At 38.3% G+C, this 19,907-nt stretch overlaps 1 protein-coding gene across 1 annotated transcript in view; it reads left to right on the forward strand.

The window, feature by feature from the left end:
• The window catches only part of RNF115 (ring finger protein 115), an 84,504-nt gene that overhangs the window by 9,892 nt on the left and 54,705 nt on the right, over nucleotides 1-19,907 (forward strand). The window contains exon 2 of the mRNA XM_047085803.1: nucleotides 17,596-17,654. Within this exon, the coding sequence (XP_046941759.1) occupies nucleotides 17,596-17,654 (59 nt within the window). The remainder of the gene's footprint in view (nucleotides 1-17,595; nucleotides 17,655-19,907) is intronic.

Genomic DNA, 19,907 nt, shown 5'->3' on the forward strand with positions numbered 1-19,907 from the left:
TATTCGAAATGTCCCCTACATGATTGTATTCTCCTCATTGGGATGCCTTCTAGTCATACAGGAAAACATTTTCCCATTTTATCACTTATTCTACTTTTCTTTTGCTTATAATTTCCTGTGTTAGTGCAATATTTTCTACATGTTGAAAGATTCAAAGTTTGTCCTTTAGATTTGGTTTACTTTTAGACAATTCTTCATTTATACCTTTAGATTTCTCTTTTCCTCACCACTGTTAATATTGCTGCTTCCTTGTTCATCAGTGGTTAGAACAGTGCCTGGTGCGTAGTATTCTTTCAATAAGTATTTGTTGAATGAAGGAATTGTAATTGTAGGCCTTTTCTTTTTACTACTCTCTGCTTTTGTGTACATGTTGAAAATCATGGGGATACTAATGTTCATAAAATACCCTAAAACAGAGCACAGACGTGTCAACTAATGAATAAAAGTTTGACTCAAAGCAGCGGTCTAACGGACTACTTACCATTAGTTAGGGGGAGGGCAGAGTTGAGCCTCTTGTTTTTTTTGAATGTAGCTTTGTTTTTATATCTGACAGCTTATAAACAGAAGAACTTCCCATAGTTACCTACCATACATATGAATAGCTGATTGGCCTTTTTTTAAAGGTTTATTTATTTATTTTGAGAGAGAGGGTGTGTGAGCAAGCACAAGTGGGGAAGGGGCAGAGACAGACGGAGAGAGAGAATCCCAAGCAGGCTGCATACTGTCAGCACAGAGCCTGATTTGGGGCTGGATGCCACATTGTGTGGGTCTGGATGCTGCTCTCTGAGGTCATGACCTGAGCCCACATCAAGGTTCAGATGCCTAACTCGCTGAGCCACCAGATGCCCTTTAGTAATTATTTGTCACGGAATTTGTTGAATGGAATTTAGCTGCTTCTAGTGAATCTTCTGTGATTTAAGTGGTAGTGTGAGGTACTTTATTCTCAAAGTTATTAAGCTGATTGGTTCTCTGATTTTCATCTATAGTGTCAGCTGTTACGTTCTGATCTTGTTATGGTCACTGTTGAATGTTTAGAGGCATTAGTATTCCTAGTTAAGATAAGTTAGTTTGAGGAATAGAAATTTTGTACCTTAAGCCTGTTGGTTTGAAAAAATTGTGGTTAATTTTGATTGTTGATGTAGTGTGAAAACTATAATGGTACAATTACTTTTTGTTTAATAACATGTAAGTAGAAAATTCAGCAAATTAATTTTCACTGCTAGTTTTAATTTGCATGTTTTAGGTTAAAAAGTGGTCGAAGGTAATGTTTATAAGTGAGAATCATTAAAGTGTTGAATTCCCTAAATTTTTCAACCTTACCAATCACTAAAATTACTGGTTATTCTGCGCCAAGTGTAGGTGCTGATTCAATGAGGGAGACTTGTTTTAAGATTATACTGGCATTCTTTTTAACATACGGTCAATATAAGATGAGCAGATTGAGGGGTGCCTGGATCACTTGGTGGAGTGTGTGACTCTTGATCTCGGGGTTGTGGGTTTGAGCCTCACGTTGGACGTAGAGACTATTTAAAAATAAAATCTTAAGGGGTGCCTGGATGGCTCAGTTAAGCATCCGACTCTTGATTTCAGGTCAGGTCACGATTTCATGATTGGTGAGTTCGAGCCCTGCATTGGGCTCCTCACTGTCTATGCGGAGCCTGCTTTGGGTTCTGTCTCTCCCTCTCTGTCTGCCCCTTCCCTACATGCTCTCTGTCTCAAAATAAATAAACTTAAAAAAAAAATCTTAAAAAATAAAAGATGAGCAGATTGAGAGTTCCCATGGTTTTTAATAAGTCCAATAGATAGGTTTATCATCTTGTAACACTATTGCTATAAAATAAAAGGGAAGTATGTCTGATTCTCTTCCTGAGTGTAATTGAGTCTGGATATTTTCAAAAATTTTTTTTGTTTTAATGTTTATTTTTGAGAAACAGAGACAGAGCACAAGTGGGGGAAGGGCAGAGAGAGAGGGAGACACAGAATCTGAAGAAGGCTCCAGGCTCCGAGCTGTCAGCACAAAGCCTGACACGGGGCTTGAACCCACGAACCGTGAGATCATAACCTGAGCTGAAGTCGATGCTTAACCTGCTGAGGCGCCCGAGTTTGGATGTTTTCTTTGAGACTACACGTATATTCTGTGAAGAATATCTCTTAGAAATTGGTTTGTGTTTGATAATAACATCAAAATATATAGGCACTATATCATGCAGTAATGGCAGTACTCTATTTGCATTCATTCAAGAACTATTCATTGGTGCCTACTATATTTTCGGAGCTGTACTAGGAAGACTGTGTCCAGAAGTAAGGAAATTCATAAAATGTTGGGATAAGTGAGTAGTGGAATTAGGATTTAAATATTTCCTCCTCCCTTTGACTTTATGTTTAAAGATTAAAATAAGGTAGATATCTTAAGATTAAAATAAGGTAGATATCTTAAGATTAGAGCAAATGTGTTTTTGCCCATTTTAGGTCTGAGATCTGTTTAAAAGGATAGGGTTTTCAGAATAAACAAACTGGTGTAAACTATAGAACTAACCATTCATTAGTTCTCCTTTTACAACTGTTATCTCACCTTTCTATAAGTGGTTTAACTTATTATGTGTAAAAAATATTATAGCACTGTGGGGGAAAAAAGTTTTATTTTAACCTTTAAACAAATTACTGAATCTTTCAAGAGCCTTAATTTTCCTTGCTTGTAAAATGAAGCAGTTGTGTTTATTCCTCTCTGTGGTTTAGTGATTTGAGCTTTTGGGTATTTTGGGATTTTGTGTGAAGGAATTTTGTTCTGTAATTTTTCCACTTAGATCATGTGATATCCACTGAATTATTCTTACTGGGATAAAGATTTTACTTCTGAATTGAATCTCTTTTGTAAGCTATAAGCTATGTTCTCTTGTTTTATGATAGTGAACAATCTTGAAAATGTTAGGATTGAGGACATCATAATATAAAGCAATGCCAAGATTTTTCTTTGTTAAATGAAACAGAACACATCTTAATGCTGGTAATGTTGATTGAATAAAGTAAAACCTTTTTGAAGACTTTTGATTCAGTGACAGGTAAATTTGGCCTGGGATAATTTCTTTATTAGGACTATTTTATAAAATCTTTCTTTGTTTCTTTTATTAAAAAGAAATTTTTTTTTTTAATGTTTATTTATTGGGAGACAGAGACAGAGCATGAACATGGGAGGGGCAGAGAGGAGAAATACAGAATCTGAGGCAGGTTCCAGGCTCTGAGCTGTCAGCATGGAGCCCAATGCAGGGCTTGAACTCACAAACTGCGAGATCATGACCTGAGCCGAAGTCGGACGCTTTACCGACTGAGCCACCCAGGCGCCTTTGTTTCTTTTATTTTTAAAGTTCTTCAGTTAACTCGTTATTTTCTTACTTTCTAAAGGTCAATGACTACTTTTATCAACCAGTTTGTATGTGATATTTCCTGTCCTAGGATATTTCCTGTAGTAAATTAATCATATTTGTAAAGTTCTCTTATCTCATTGATGGAGTGTCTTCACTATTATATTTTGATAAAGAGGTCTGCATCAGGTTCTGGGATTGCTTTGTGGGTACATGGTAGAAAGGAGGGCAGTGCTAAATTATTTTATTTAAAAGTCTCTTATTTAATGTAATCTAAAATCTTTTAAAAAATCTTTTAATCTTAAAAATCTTTTTAAAAATCTTTTAAAAACGTAATCTAGCGGCGCCTGGGTGGCTCAGTCGGTTAAACGGCTCAGGTCATGATCTTGCGGTCCGTGAGTTCGAGCCCCGCGTCGGGCTCTGTGCTGATGGCTCAGAGCCTGGAGCCTGTTTCGGATTCTGTGTCTCCCTTTCTCTGACCCTCCCCCATTCATGCTCTGTCTCTCTCTGTCTCAAAAATAAATAAACGTTAAAAAAAATTTTTTAAAAATGTAATCTAAATTTTTATTCCTGGGGTGCCTGGATGGCTCAGTGGTTAAGCGTCCGACTTCAGCTCAGGTCATTATCTCGCGGTTTGTGGGTTGGAGCCCCGTGTTGGGCTCTGTGCTGACAGCTCAGAGCTGGGAGCCTACTTTGGTTTCTGTGTCTCCCTCTCTCCCTGCCCCTCCTCTACTGTGCTCTATCTCTCTCTCTCTGTCTCTCAAAAATAAATAAATGTTAAATTAAAAATTATAAATCTTTATTCCTATATTTTTAGTTTTAAATTGATAGTTTTATTTTTTTTTTTTTTAATTTTCTAAATGTTTATTTTTGAGAGAGACAGAGCGTGAGTGGGGTAGGGCAGAGAGAGAGGGAGACACAGAATCTGTAGCAAGCTCCAGGCTTCTAGCTGTCAGCACAGAGCCCAACGCAGGGCTTGAACTCACGAACCATGAGACCATGACCTGAGCTGAAGTGGGACACTTACCCGACTGAGCCACCCAGGCGCCCCTAAATTGATACTTTTAAAATGAAATGACAGTGATAGTAGCTGATGATTTTTTAAAAATGATTTTACTTGGCAAAATAGAAAAGTTGACAGTCCTGGGTGTGAGTTCTTAACTTTTCAGTTTTAAAATTGAACTGCTTTATGGAATCTCAAAATCTGGAAATCAGTCTAAGTCAGTGTTTCTCAAAACCGTGTGCCTGGAGACTTAACCGTGCATTCAGAATCCTGGTAAAATGCTACATACTGAATCATCGTCTTGTTTCCATTTCCCCTTTTCTGACACAGAGTGGCATATTAATGGTTCTGAAAAATCATTCAGTGAAGCAACACACTTAATAATATTATTTAATCCAGCCTTTTCCAGATGTTTTTTCTTTTTCTTTATAGACTTTATAGACTACATGGTTTGGGAAATGTTCCACGTTAAAATTGCTGAGAGGAATTTATTAGAATCTACAATTTGTTGAAAATGTTATGTTCTAGATACTATTTCATTGATGAAGTGTGACTTGCCCAACATCACACAGTTGGTTTGTTTCTTTGTGCTTCTAGTCCAGTTTTGTTTAAGCTTCAGATTCACTGCTTTTAACCACTGAGGCTCTTCTGAAATATTGCTCAGTTCTTATTTTGAGGCTAAGTAACCAAATATTAGGATATTCAGAGAAGTTTGTTTTATGGGCCTTTACTTCCTTAAGTGTGATTTCATTAGAACATACACTTTGTACATCATTTCAGTAGTTTTTAATACCAAGTTATTTTTCTTTCTCTACTAAGCATGCTTTTATTTCTGCACCATGCTTGGAATGTAGAGCTTCAAATGTGTTTTCTGGGGGAATAAATGTTGTCAGTTTATGTAAGAAGATTCTATCAGCCTAAGCTGAATGCAGGAAGATAAATGTCCTCCAAACTGGTGGTACACATCAGAGCTAAAGACAAACTTTTTGGGTCATTTACCATTTTATATCTATGCCACTGGGTTGTTCTTGCTGCCTTTAGTGTGAGCAAAGAACATTATAACTAAATCTATTGTGGTTATATTGTGTTTTATGAACTTAACTTTTCCTCTGGTAATTTTTGTAGTTTAGTCTGTTTTTTTCTTAGAAAATTTGGCTTCTTGTTCATCTGATCAAGCTTTTATTAATTAACGTTTTGTTCTGTGACCTGATTTTCTGCCTTGTTATACAATGCACTAAAGAAGGTTGGTTGATTATACATACCACTCCTGTTTGGAGTCCCCGATAATGTCAATGTTCAGTCATGGCCTGGAATGAAAGAACAAAATAGTGAAAGTTGTGTATGTTACTGTTCTTAGGGAGTAAGACCATAAGTCAAAGCAATTTTATTGGCCTGGAACTGGATTACAGCTCTTCAAACAGTATTTAAATTGTATAGGTATCTTTGTATAACACTAAAACTGTAGCCTGATGTTTTCTTGTTTTCTTTTTCTTTCTCTTTGTTTGTTTGTTTCTTTCTTTCTTTTTGTACTGGTTTTCTTTCTAATAACCAAGGGAACAATCATTTAAGATTTTTGGAGTTCAAAATGCTCAAAATGCTTCAAAATACTTTCATCTTTTTTTTAAATGAGTAGTTGGCCACATGAATGAGTGAAACTTTCTTGTTTCCCTGAAGGAGAGGTGGGGGAGACAAGTCAATGAGGACAGCATTTGTGCTCTAGTTTTACAGATGGAGAAACAGGTCTTACGAAGACCATGAAGGTAATGATGGGATTGGAAACAGAACCCCAAAGTTCTGTTGTCTGTGTGTGTGTGTTTTGTTAAAATTTTTTTAATACTTACTTATTTTTGAGACAGAGAGAGACAGCATGAGTGGGGGAGGGGCAGAGAGAGAGAGGGAGACACAGAATCCAAAGCAGGCTCCAGGCTCCAAGCTGTCAGCACAGAGCCCGACGCGGGGCTCGAACTCACAAACCATGAGATCATGACCTGAGTCGAAGTCGATGCTCAAGCTACTAAGCCACCCAGGCGCCCCTGTGTGTGTGTGTGTGTTTGTTTTTTAATGTTTATTCATTTTTTGAGAGAGGAAGGCAGAGAGGCAGACACAGAATCCGAAGCAGGCTCCAGGCTCTAGGCTCTGAGCTGTCAGCACAGAGCCCGACGTGGGGCTTGAACCCATGAACTGCATGGTCATGACCTGAGCGGAAATCAGATGCTTAACTGACTGAACCACCAAGGTGCCCCTGTTGTCTTTGTTTTAGGGTACACTTGATGCTTTTGAAAAGGGAGGAAGTGTACCTTGGTTTGAAAAGAAATAATCATAAGGGATTTATCGATAAGGTCTCTAGAAAAAAAAGCAGTGTTTTTTACCTGTAGATGTGAGCTGGCATGAAATTCTGGGTGTGGTGGGTCTGGCCTAGGAGCTATGCAGTGTTTCAGTTTGTGTTCCTAATCCTTCGAGTTAGGAGTTTCTGAATAGATTTGCTAGGTGATACTCAAAGAGAATATGAACAAGAGGATATGACTAAATATTGTGATCTTACGTTTTGATTCTGTTAAACAAGACAGAAAATAGGCTTCTGTTTTAGATAAAATTTAACAAAAACCCACTTAGTAGATGCTATGCTGATAGTGATCATGTAGAAGAGCAAAGCTGTGGGAATTAGAAAATAAATAGAAAGGCTTCCTATTTCATGTTCTGAATAAATATTAGATACTAATTTGCATAAAATTCAAGATGGGATTTAATATAAATAAGTCTTGGCTTGTAGCTCATTGTCCTGCCAAAATCTCACATTTTTTTGGTAATTGATCCCTTGAAATACAAGAAGGAAAAGAAAATGATGAATTAAAACCACCCTTTCCTTTTCTATTCAGTATTCAAGTGCTTTGTGCACTCTTGGGCTGTTCTAAGTGGGTAAGCCTCAGGGCTAAGCTATACTTAGGGAGTTGTTCCTAGTTCAGACTATTAATGGTGAAAAATGTTTCTGCTTGTGGGTATTTTTAGATGGAACAGGCAGTGGAACATCTAAAGCAGTTTATTCAAGTGTACCTGCTACTGAGTATCTTCACTTGGGTTTTATACAATAAACTTTTGGACCCTAGGGAGAAAGCAGCTTAGTTTGGTACAAACCATTGGGTTCCTATTTCCAATGATTCTGGGTAATTAGGTTTGTTATACTTCTCTTTTATAGATGAAAAGATAGAAATGACCTAATGAACTTTTTTTAATAAAACTTTGTGACTGTGGGAACTATATAGGCTGGCAGTATTTTGGTTGGTGGGGTTTGTGTGATGATTTGATGTATTAATGTTGAAGCAGAGGAGAGAGATTTCCATAGTGCCAGATGTATAGTGGACGCTTATCATTACCTTGGCTTCCCCTTCCTTTTGCTTAGTTTTGTTTTAATTTAATTTAATTTTATGGAGAGAGTGTGCATGTGCAAGCAAGGGAGGGGGCAAGGGGAAGAGACAAAGAATCTTAATCAGGCTCCACGCTCAGGGTGGAGCCTGGTGTGGAGCTCAGTCCCACAGCCTTGGGATCATGACCTGAGCCAAAGTCAAGAGTTGGACACTCAACCGACTCAGCCACCCAGGCATCATTACCCCTCCTCTTTTCTTCCAACATAAACCCCTTATGCTTAAAATTCAAAACTCTCTGTCTGAGTATGTGAATATATCAGGATGATACTAAGGCCAAGGGAGTATAGAGATAGAGACTGTGTTTGGTTCCCGTTTGAACTTTTTACAAATTTACCTTAATTCACGGTATTCCTCCAAATTAGAGTTAAGATTACTTCTGAAAAACAAATTAGGAAAATTAAAATGTAAAGTAACCATCTTTAGAAGTGACCCAAGAGATAAGCACTTAAAATCCAGTCTTGTAATCTCATTATAGAGAAGACTAAACTGTGATTGTAACTAAGAAAACAACATAGACAAGTAATTGTATTATGTAGTCTGTCAGGAGAAACAGTGTCTCTCTTAGAAGAAGGTATGGGAATTGGAGGTCAGCAGTGAAAGGGTAGAAAGGAAAGTCAGAGGCAAACATCAGCTGTGCTCTTCCTGGTACTGCCCAAGGGGAGGGGAATCCCAGGTCCTTGATTTTGAGGATCTGGTTTATGCTCAGAGTGGTGATGGGTATATTAGGCTATTGTAGCATGATGGCACAAGCTATATATCCACTCGTCTTAGTGCTCTGATTCTCTCCTTATTTAGCACAAGATTATAATCTCTAATAATTATAATAGCTATATTTATTAAATGTCTGCTATCTAATGTGCCAGTCACTGAATTAGGTATTTTGCAAACATCTTAATCTTTCTAATATATAGCAGTGAAGCAAGCCTCTCCATTTTACACGAGGAAATTGAGTCTCAGAAAGGTAATGTGACTTCCGCAAGACTGTATATCTAATTAGTAGAGCCCTGAGATTGAAATTTAGGTCTCTGATTTTAACTCCTTCCTCTGTGCCATGAGGCTTTTCAGGCTGACTTGCTTATTGAGAAAGACTGTTGATAGTAAAAGTAAATGGGCCACTTGATAACTCTCTTGTCATTGAAATTAAGTAAGTTGGCATTTCAGGTTTTATGTATATGGCCTCTGAATTTGTCTTATGTGAATTTTTTCCTAAGAGACAGATCTCTTGGTCTGTTAAGTTAGATTTCTGAGTTTGTAAGGTTGAGGGTTTCAGACCTTGGATTGTGTGTTTATCAGGATAATGCTCCCCTATAAGAGAGGGAGGGGGCTGAATGGCTGCTGAAATTCCCAGTGCCTCATTTGGCCTTGCTATAAACTTTTCCATCCAGTCCTCAGGAAATTATAGTTTCTATTCCTTTCTCTAAAAGCATAGTTATTGTTAATCAATGTGTAATGAAAAGAACATAAGAGAAAGACTAGGATTCACAGCTCTTTTTTAACACTTGTGCAGTGTTCAGGCTTTCTATTACTGGCTAACAAATCACCCAGAATTCAGTGTCTTAAGCACACTAATTTATTATCTCTTATGTTTCTGTGGATTTACATAGTTCAGCTGGTCAGTTCTCACTTGGGATCTTTCATGTAGTTGTGTTCAGATAGTGCCTTATGACGGAGCCATCCGAAGGCTCTCCTGGGCTGGACGTCCAAGCTGTTGTTTTCCTTTTACAGTCCAGTTCTTGTCTGATGTCTCTGTATTCTCCACATGGCCTCTCTCTCCAGCAGAGTAGCCTGGACATATGTGGCTGCTCAGGAGCTGTTAGGCAGTTAATGGCTTTCTCTTGAACTGGCCCAATATTCTGTCAAAGAAGCCCAAACCCACCCCCCCCCCCCATTCAAACGGGGTGGAATAGAAGGTCACGTTGCAGAAAAGTGTGATGTGCATTGGGAGATTTTGTTGGGACTGTCTTTGGAAAGTCAGATCTGCTACAGACAGCTTATTTCATGTTTTTATCTGTAAAATAAAAATAATATTCACCTCACAGATTGGTTAAGAGAAATCATAGGTGTTTCACAAACATAAGTACTCTTCTCCTGTAATTCTCCAGCCTAATAGATTATTTCTTGTTTTTTTGTTCCAATTTTATCTTATTTTATTTTTAAAAATTAATTATTTTAAATTTACATCCAAGTTAGCATATAGTGTAATAATGATTTCAGGAGTAGATTCCAGTGATTCATCCCCTATGTATAGCACTCAGTGCTCATCCCAACAAAATGTTTTCCTTAATGCCCCTTACCTATTTAGCCCATCCCCCCACCCACAGCCTTACCAGCAACCCTCAGTTTGTTCTCTGTATATGAGTCTCTTATGTTTTGTCCCCCTCCCTGTTTTTATATTATTTTTGTTTCCCTTCCCTTAAGTTCATCTGTTTTGTATCTTAAATTCCACATATGCATGAAGTCATACAATATTCGCCTTTCTCTGACTTATTTCGCTTAGCATAATACCCTCTAGTTCCATCCATGTTGTTGCAAATGGCAAGATTTCATTCTTTTTGATTGCCAAATAATACTCCATCATATATATATATATACCACGTCTTCTTTATCCATACATTTGTTGATGGACATTTGGGCTCTTTCCATACTTTGGCTATTGTGAATAGCACTGCTATAAACATTGGGGTGCATGTGCCCCTTTGAAACAGCACGCCTGTATCCCTTTGTTATATACACAGTAGTGCAATTGCTGGGTCGTAGGGTAGTTCTATTTTTAACTTTTTGAGGAACCTCCATACTGTTTTCCAGAGTGGCTGCACCAGTTTGCATTCCCACCAGCAGTGCAAAAGAGATCCTCTTTCTCCACATCCTCGCCAACATCTGTTGCTGCCTGAGTTGTTAATTTTAGCCATTCTGACAGGTGTGAGGTGGTATCTCATTGTGGTTTTGATTTGTATTTCCCTGATGATGAGTGAGATGGAGCATTTTTTTATGTGTCTGTTAGCCATCTGGATGTCTTCTTTGGAAAACTGCCTATTCATGTTTTTTGCCCATTTCTTACTGGATAATTTGTTTTTTGGGTGTTGATTTTGATAAATTTTTTATAGATATTGGATAGTAACCCTTTATTTGATATGTCATTTGCAAATATCTTCTCCCATTCCATTGGTTGCCTTAAAATTTTTTTTTAATGTTTATTTTTTTTTGAGAGAGAGAGAGAGAGAGAGAGAGAGAAAGAGACAGCACAAGTGGGGGAGGGGCAGAGAGAGAGAGAGACACAGAATCCAAAGCAGGCTCCACACTCTGAGCTGTCAGCACAGAGCCAGACACAGTGCTTGAACCCACAAACCATGAGATCATGACCTGATCTGAAGTCGGAGGCTTAACCGACTGAGCCACCCAGGCGCTCCCATTGGTTGCCTTTTAGTTTTGCTGAATGTTTCCTTTGCTGTGCAGAAGCTTTTTATCTTGATGAGGTCCCAATAGTTCATTTTTACTTTGGTTTCCTTTGCCTCCAGAGATGTGTTGAGTAAGAAGTTGCTGCGGCTGAGGTCAGAGAGGTTTTTGCCTGCTTTCTCCTCGAGGATTTTGATGGCTTCCTGTCTTACATTTAGGTCTTTCATCCATTTTGAGTTTATTTTTGTGTATGGTGTAAGAAAGCGGTCCAGGTTCATTTTTCTGCATGTCGGTGTCCAGTTTTCCCAGCACCATTTGCTGAAGAGACTTCTTTATTCCGTTGGATATTCTTTCCTGCTTTGTCAAAGATTAGTTGGCCATACATTTGTGGGTCAATTTCTTGGCTCTCTATTCTGCTCCATCTGAGGGTCTGTTTTTGTGCTAGTAACATACTATCTTGATGATTAGCTTTGTAATACATATTGAAGTCTGGGATTGTGATGCCTCCTGCTTTGGTTTTCTTTTTCAAGATTGCTTTGGCTATTCGGGGTCTTTTCTGGTTCCATACAAATTTTAGGATTGTTTGTTCTAGCTAATAGATTATTTCTAATCTACTTTTACTTTGGGTCACAGTTTAGTACATGGTTTGGTTATCATTTTCCTGACCTATGTTTCTCAGACTGATATAACTTAAAAAACTTTATCTTGGACAATTTGAAACATATCAATAATAGTAAAAGAAGTATACTAGTATAAAATAATAGTATAAGAAGCCCACATGTACCCAGCTTTAATAATTATTAAGTCAAGCCGATCTTATTTCATGCATCTCCACCCTCCGTCAACATCATGTCTCCAGATTAGTTTGAAGCAATTGTTACAATCTTTGAGTCTTTATTTATTTTTTCTTTTTGTTGTTGTTTTTTATATTTTTTATTTTAGAGAGAGTGTGTGTAAGCAAGGCAGGGGGCAGAGGGAGGGAGGGAGGGAGGGAGAGAGAGAGAGAGAGAGAGAGGGAATTTTAAGCAGACTCTATGCTCAGTGTAGAGCCCAATGTGAGAGGGGATCATGACCAGAGCCAAAATCAAGAGTTGGACACTCAACCGACTGAGCCACCCAGGTGCCCCACAACGTTTTAGTCCTTAGAGTGAAGGAGTGGCACCTTGGTGTAGCTGGGAGTCAGGAAATGTGACTAGAGTCACTCGAGAAGAAAAACGGTAGTATAAGTCGAGTGCTATCAGGCCTTTAAAAAGAAAATCTAGAAACTGAACTATAACATCTTTAGAATGTTATACTGGGGTTTTCAGGCTTCCAAGAGAATGAAAGATAATTTTCCAAGAACAGACCTTTGTTCTAAGAACAGACTACTGAAGTATGCAAGAGACAAGTGTACATTTTTTACTTTGATAATTAGAGGATGACAAGCTTATGAATTCCAAAAAGTTCTCCTCTAATGTTGATTGCAGGAGAGAGAATCCATGGCTGAGTATTTGTTTGTTTTATAATTATAAAACAGGCTACTTTTTTTTTTTTATTTTTTTTATTTTATTTTTGGGACAGAGAGAGACAGAGCATGAACGGGGGAGGGGCAGAGAGAGAGGGAGACACAGAATCGGAAACAGGCTCCAGGCTCCGAGCCATCAGCCCAGAGCCTGACGCGGGGCTCGAACTCACGGACCGTGAGATCGTGACCTGGCTGAAGTCGGACGCTTAACCGACTGCGCCACCCAGGCGCCCCTAAAACAGGCTACTTTTATCAAGAATAATTTACAGAGCATTTGGAAAGAGTTTTGGTTCTCATCCCTGTAATCAAAATAGAATTATTTAGATTATCTGTAAATGGAAGGTGTACCTAGTGATAGGAGGAACACCATAGTACTTGTCAGTTTCGTTTGTCCCTGTTCTGTAAAGGAGCTATGGTGGCTGACAGTCTGGTTCCTAGAACTGTGCCTGGGATCATGATGAGAAGACTTGTATATTTCTCTACTCTAAGTCAGCATGATTCTTGCATCAGTCTTTTTGTCTTCCCAATTGTGATATCTGCCTTTTGAAATTATTTTCTCTCCATAACACCTCTTAACATCATTTTGGAAGTTTAGTATCAATGTAGATGACCCTTTAACTCTGAAGACCTTCATCCCTACTCCCCTTTAGCCACTTACTCCCATTGCTATATCTTGGATTTTGTGATCACCCAGAACTGTTCTACCTCTGAAACCTCAGCCTCCACTATCTCATGGTCCAACCATAACTTAAGTTTTCAGCTCTTACATTCTTTACTTTACTCTACCTATTCTCTGATTATATCAGATTCTGGTACTTTGACTCTTATTTGTGGGGTGTGTGTCGTCAGTATTTGTTGAACACCTGTCTCTTCTATGCATATAGAGGTAATCAGAAGTGATCTGCACCCTGCCATTATGAAACTTTAAGTTTACTGGAGATAGACATTAAAAAAACATTTAAAAATATATAGTGCTATAAAGTAATAAAGGTGCTGTAGAGGATAATAATAAGAGGGGATCAGAAGATGGGTGAAATAGGTGAAGGGGATTAAGAGGTACAGTCTTACAATTATAAAATAAATAAGTCACAGGGATGAAAAGTACAGCATAGGGAATATAGTCAATAATATGGTAACAATTCTGTATGGTGACAGATGGTAACTACGCTTATTGTGATCATTTTGTAATGTATATAAATAATTGAGTTACTATGTTGTACCCTTGAAACCAGTACAGTATCTTATGTCAATTGTTCTTCAATTAAAAAAGAAAAGAATAAGAAGAAACTACTTTAGATTCGGTGATGAAAGAAGGATTTTCTGACATGATACTAAAATGGAGGGAAAAAAAAAAAAAAAAAAACCCTGACAACAAAGAGATTGGATCCCAACTTGCTCTGGAAAAAACAAAAAACAAAAAACAAAACCTGACAATAAAGAGATTGGATCCCAACTTGCTCTGAAAAAAAAAAAAAAAAAAAGGAGGCTAAAGAATTATAAGTTCCTTGCCATGCACGCAGTTAGGGGAATAGTGTTATATATATATATATATATATATATATATATATATATATACACACATACATATGTATATGTATATGTATATATGTATATGTATGTACATATATAATGTTTATGTATATACGTGTATATATATATGCAGTATATATGCAAGCTTAGAGGCAGGGCGAGCTTGATGAGTCAGAAAAAATGAAAGAAGGCCCATGTAGCTGGAATGTACTGAGGGAGGGAGAGTAGCCTGAAGTGATGTGGGCCAGTTGAATAGAAACTAGCTGAATCGTGGCCTTGTAAGTCATGTTTAACAGTTTGATTTTATACAAAGTGTTTTGGGAAATAGTTAAAGGGTATTAAGCTGGGAAATGACATGGCTGTTTTTATGTTTAGAAAAAGATCATTCTGACTTCAGTATGCAGAAGATATGGAAAGGCTGTGACACTTAAGAGGAAAGATATTTCTGTGTCTAGGTCCAGTCCTGGCTTAAGATAGTGTGGCAGTGGGGCATGAAGCAGATTTGAGAAATGTGTTCAAACTAGGAGTGCCAGGATTTGATTGTTGAATGTTGGAAGATAGCGGAATGGGAGGTATCAGGAATGGCTCCCAGGTTTCCAGTATGAGCAGACTGGTGTGCCAGCTCATCAGGTGTGTGTGTAAGAAAGAAAGAGGGTTCAGAAGCACGGTCTGGGGTGGAGATACACATTTGGGAATTGTTCCATACAGAAGGTATTTAAACATTGGGAATGCGTGAGTGGAGAGGGAGGAAATCATAGGAGCCAGCACTATGGTTGTGATTGATTCCTTTTTTTTTTTTTTTTTTCCAACGTTTATTTATTTTTGGGACAGAGAGAGACAGAGCATGAACGGGGGAGGGGCAGAGAGAGAGGGAGACACAGAATCAGAAACAGGCTCCAGGCTCCGAGCCATCAGCCCAGAGCCTGACGCGGGGCTCGAACTCATGGACCGCGAGATCGTGACCTGGCTGAAGTCGGATGCTTAACCGACTGCGCCACCCAGGCGCCCCGATTCCTTTTTTTAATGTTTGTTTATTTTTGAGAGAGTGCAAGCTGGGGAGGGGCAGTGAAAGGAGGACAGAGGATCTGGAGGCGGCTCTGTGCTGACAGCAGAGAGCCCAACGTGGGGCTTGAACTGACGAACTGTGAGATCGTGACCTGAGCTGAAGTCAGATGCTCAACCAACTGAGCCACCCAGGTGTCCCGTAATTGATTCCTGTCTTTCTTTTTAACATTAGACCTTAGAATAGATTTAAGGTTAGCCTTCTGAAATCAATCTCATTTGCACTCAGATAAACTTTCTTAGTGGGAGACAAAGGGATAGAATTACTGCTACTTGGGAGGTTGGAGGATGAAGGAGTAGAGGGAGGGGCTTAGGGATTTATATGATTTCCAGATTATTTTATTTCTGGAGTAGTTTACAGTGTGCCAGTTGTGAGTGTTTCTCGTCCTTCATGTGGGTAGCCGAGAAAAAACTGTGAGAGCTTCTGATCCACAGGTTAAAGTTCATAGTTAATCTGAAGTTTTCCACAGTCTTACCCTTGCCTGCCTATCCACGCTCCTGTGGCAACCACTCCCCCCCAAATTCCATGTGTGTTATACTCTGTTGTTATGATCCTAAGCTCATAATTTCCTTTTTCATGGAGCAAACAGACTAATAATTTAAGTCTCTGTTTTAGAGAAAGCCTTCCTGATTCTTTTAGGCAAACTTTGGCCTTTCCTTATATTCCCAGTGTGCATTGATTATAGCAATTATTTTATTAAATTTTACTGTTTCGTTGATAGATTGTATCCTCACCCAGCTAATTTCCTTGATGGAGGGGATTGGTCTTTTTTCTTTATATCTCTTTTAAGAAAGCACTTTAATGTTTGAATTGCCATTCTGTCTTTGAGTAACCCAATATGGCTTACGTCACTTTCTGATAAGACAAAGTTTATTTAAGGTTTAGAAAATATAGGGGTGCCTGGGTGGCGCAGTCGGTTAAGCGTCCGACTTCGGCCAGGTCACGATCTCGCGGTCCGGGAGTTCGAGCCCCGCGTCGGGCTCTGGGCTGATGGCTCAGAGCCTGGAGCCTGTTTCCGATTCTGTGTCTCCCTCTTTCTCTGCCCCTCCCCCATTCATGCTCTGTCTCTCTCTGTCCCAAGAATAAATAAAAAAAACGTTGGAAAAGAAAAAAAATTAAAAAAAAAAAAAAGGTTTAGAAAATATAGGGAGCAAGAAAATAGTTGAAAATGTCTTTCCTAGATCTATTTTAATAGGGAGTTAAAATACATTTTTTAAAACTGTGATAAGACAGTCTCTAATGTGTATTCTTTGTTATCAATATCAATGCTTGATATTTATTTAAAAGAAAGATTCAGGATGCCTGGGTGGTTGGTTAAGCATCTGACTTCGGCTCAGGTCATGATCTTGCGGTTTGTGAGTTCGAGCCCCACGTTGGGCTCTGTGCTTACAGCTCAGAGCCTGGAGCCTGCTTCAGATTCTGTGTCTCCCTCTCTCTCTGCCCCTCCCCTGCTCACACTCTGTCTCTCAAAGATAAAAACCTTAAAAAATAAAGATTCAAGGTACCAAAGGAAATAGAGGCTGATTTAATGGAATTGTTCTAGTTATTTGAATTAACACTTCTTTTTTTTTAATGTTTATTTATTTATTTTGAGAGAGAGAGAGAGAGAGCGCGCACGTGCTCCAGAGGGGCAGAGAGAGAGAGAGGGAGAGAGAATCCCAAGCAGGCTCTGCACTGTCAGCATGAACCCGATGCAGGGCTCGGTCTCACAAACTATGAGATCACAACCTGAGTTGAAATCAAGAGTCAGACACTCAACTGAGTAAGCCACCCAAGGTGGCCGTAAATTAACATTTCTGTTAAATACCTGAGAATGTTAACTTTTATTGGGAATTATTGGTAGTCAAAAAATAGATTAGAAATATTGTAAAATTTCATTGTGAATTTCTAGTCTACCAGTTGATTTATACTGTGATTCAGTTTGTGTCTCCTATATGTTTATAGCAAAAAAATGGCAGTTTTTGTACCTATCAATATTATAATCTTACTGCTCTGATATTTAGTGGAGATTTTTCATTAGATTTGAAGAGAATATTAGATCATGGATTGATTCCAGTTTTTTAAAAATTCAGCCCAAATTAAAAAAAAAAATCTGACATTCTCCTTCTCAGAGTTCTCAGGGGGAACCTCTTAGGAAGACATTCTGCAAATTTCTTAAGGAATTCTTTATTTGCCAGAGTGTGATAGAAAAAAACTGTCCTTGTAGTCAGCAAGTACATGTAACATTTCAGAGCTTCAGTGTGTGTACAGCATATTATTCTGAAACGACATACTTGGCTTTCTAATGAAAGACTTTTATTATTTCTTCCTTTCTTTTATAGGAATATATTTGTCCCAGATGTGAATCAGGCTTTATTGAAGAAGTGACAGATGATTCCAGGTATTGTACAAGCTCATGAATAAATCAGGCATTCAGTTATCCAAATTACTTTCTTTCAGCATCTACTGAATGAAGAGAAAGAAATTGGTTTTATAACTTACACTCTGCTGAGAGAGGGAGGGAAAGAGGGAGGAAAAGTGGCAGAGGGAAGGGTAATAAAAATGGGAAAATTTGGGATGTGATGAGATGAGAGGCGCTGTTTCAGATTGTGTGTATGTGGCATTCCTTGGAAACCTCTATATCCGTATCAGAGTAAATCTGGTAAGTGTTCATTTATTTTCTGAGACTTTGGTGTTCCTTTAGATTATTGGGTGGTTTTTAGTGGCCACTCTGTTGCCTGCAGGTGAATTATGTTTCTTTGGTGGGCTGGGGAGCAACTCCTGACAAAGATATCTAATAAGGTAAATAGGCTGTTCCAGCCAGAGAAGCCAAGCTGTTAGTCTGCCTTGAGGAAGCCTTAGCTCCCTGTTCTTACTAAAATCATTGCCGTCAAGCCTATGCCATCTTGTCACTGTAATGTTAATACTTGGGTTTGTAATGCTTGAAATTGGTCTTATTAAAGATCTAAAACCTGTAAAAAGAGAAACTATTTCTGAGTGACAGTATTTTATAGTACATCTTGGTTAATATGAATAAAACTGTAAAAAATAAAAAGAATAGCGTTGATAGGATGATGGCCTTTTTTGGCTAAACATAATGGCACATTTGTTCTTTTGTGGCTATGTGGTTAGACAGTGGCTGGACAAATGAAGAAATACTGACTGGATAAAAAGAACCTGTAATTTGAAGCTTCTTGTAATCTTGGAGTGACTTTGGAGGTTTTAATGTCAGTAAGTAATTCCTTTACTGGAGGTTTTAATGGCAGTAAATAATGTCTTTACTGTTGCTGTTGGCAGACTCTAAAGTTGAAGGTCCCTTCCACAACCAGGAAAAACTACACATTTTACAGTATGTACTATTAGTTTAACTTTATTAACGATTGGCGATTATATGTGTACATGAACTGGAGCTTCTTGGGGCAGTATATGGCATGAGATCAAGTTTGGTACAAACACTTACATGTTGATCTAATAGCCTTGGTTTTAAATAACATAATACTAGCTCTAAACCTGTGGAGATTAGCATGACAGTGAAAGTAGCAATTTTGTGTGAATGGCATGCTAACTTGGGGTAGCTTTTTATTTGTGCTGTTAAAATTGCATCACATACTTACTGCAAACACTTATGCTGTGCATGTGTTAAGTAAGGAGCATATTGGTTGTTGGGAAGCAATTAATTGGCTTATTTTTTTTTTTCTAAATTTTCTAAGTAGTAACCTTGGTTTCTTTAGCCCTGTATACAAAGTACGGTTCTAAGTGCAGATGGTGATCAACTGCAGGATGAATCTTTTTTTTAGCAGGGAACTATGAATTTTATGGATCCTGCTTTCACTTGACTTAATTCTTTTATTTGTGCCTTTGTAGGTCAAAGGTTATCTTGTGCAAGTGCTGTTGGTAGCAAATACTCAGATGTAAAGATTATGTCTTTTAAAAGATCAGTATTTTACTTATTTATTCTTTAAATGTTTGTTTATTTTGAGAGAGTGTGTGCCTTGGTGCGTGCAAGCAGGGGAGGGGCAGAGAGGGAGAGAGAGGATTCCAAGTAGGCTCCATGTGCTGAGCTGGACATGGAGCTTCATCTTATAACCGTGAGATCATGGTTATGATCTGAGCTGAGATCAAGAGTCTTAACTGACTGAGCCACCTAGGTGCCCCTGAAAGATCAGTGTTTTAAATGGTTGAAGAAACCTTTTTCTCAGAATCAGTATTTTAGAGCTAGCATGATATTCCCTTTTATGAAGTTCCTAAACATTTGCTGGTTTGCATACTTAGCAATTATAGTGTAAGTAGTGGATGGTAAAAAGTAATGAGAAGAGGTCCTTACATGTAGGTACTGGATAATGGGCTCCAGATGCTACTAGACCTTCGTCAGAGGGGCATTTGTAACATTTGTGAGAACATTTCTCAGGAGATGTGGTTGTCCCTTCTCTATGATTAGCCCTGTCACTCTTAAAATATGGAGGAATTTTAAGGAAAGGGAATGCTGAGGGAGTTTCAAGGGGAGCAGAACTATAAAAAAATAGAGTTGATAGCTTTAATTACCAAGGATATTTTAATCTCTGAAACCGGATAGTAAAGGCAGGAAAGAGCCCTGGAGGCCTATCTAGGCTTGAGCAATAAAATGGGTAGATGGTGGTAGTTGAATTATTTACGT

This window comes from Lynx rufus, unplaced genomic scaffold, assembly GCF_022079265.1.
Source record: "Lynx rufus isolate CCGP_SWC_20201006 ecotype Redwood Valley unplaced genomic scaffold, mLynRuf1.p SCAF_2, whole genome shotgun sequence".
Lineage (NCBI taxonomy): Eukaryota > Metazoa > Chordata > Mammalia > Carnivora > Felidae > Lynx > Lynx rufus.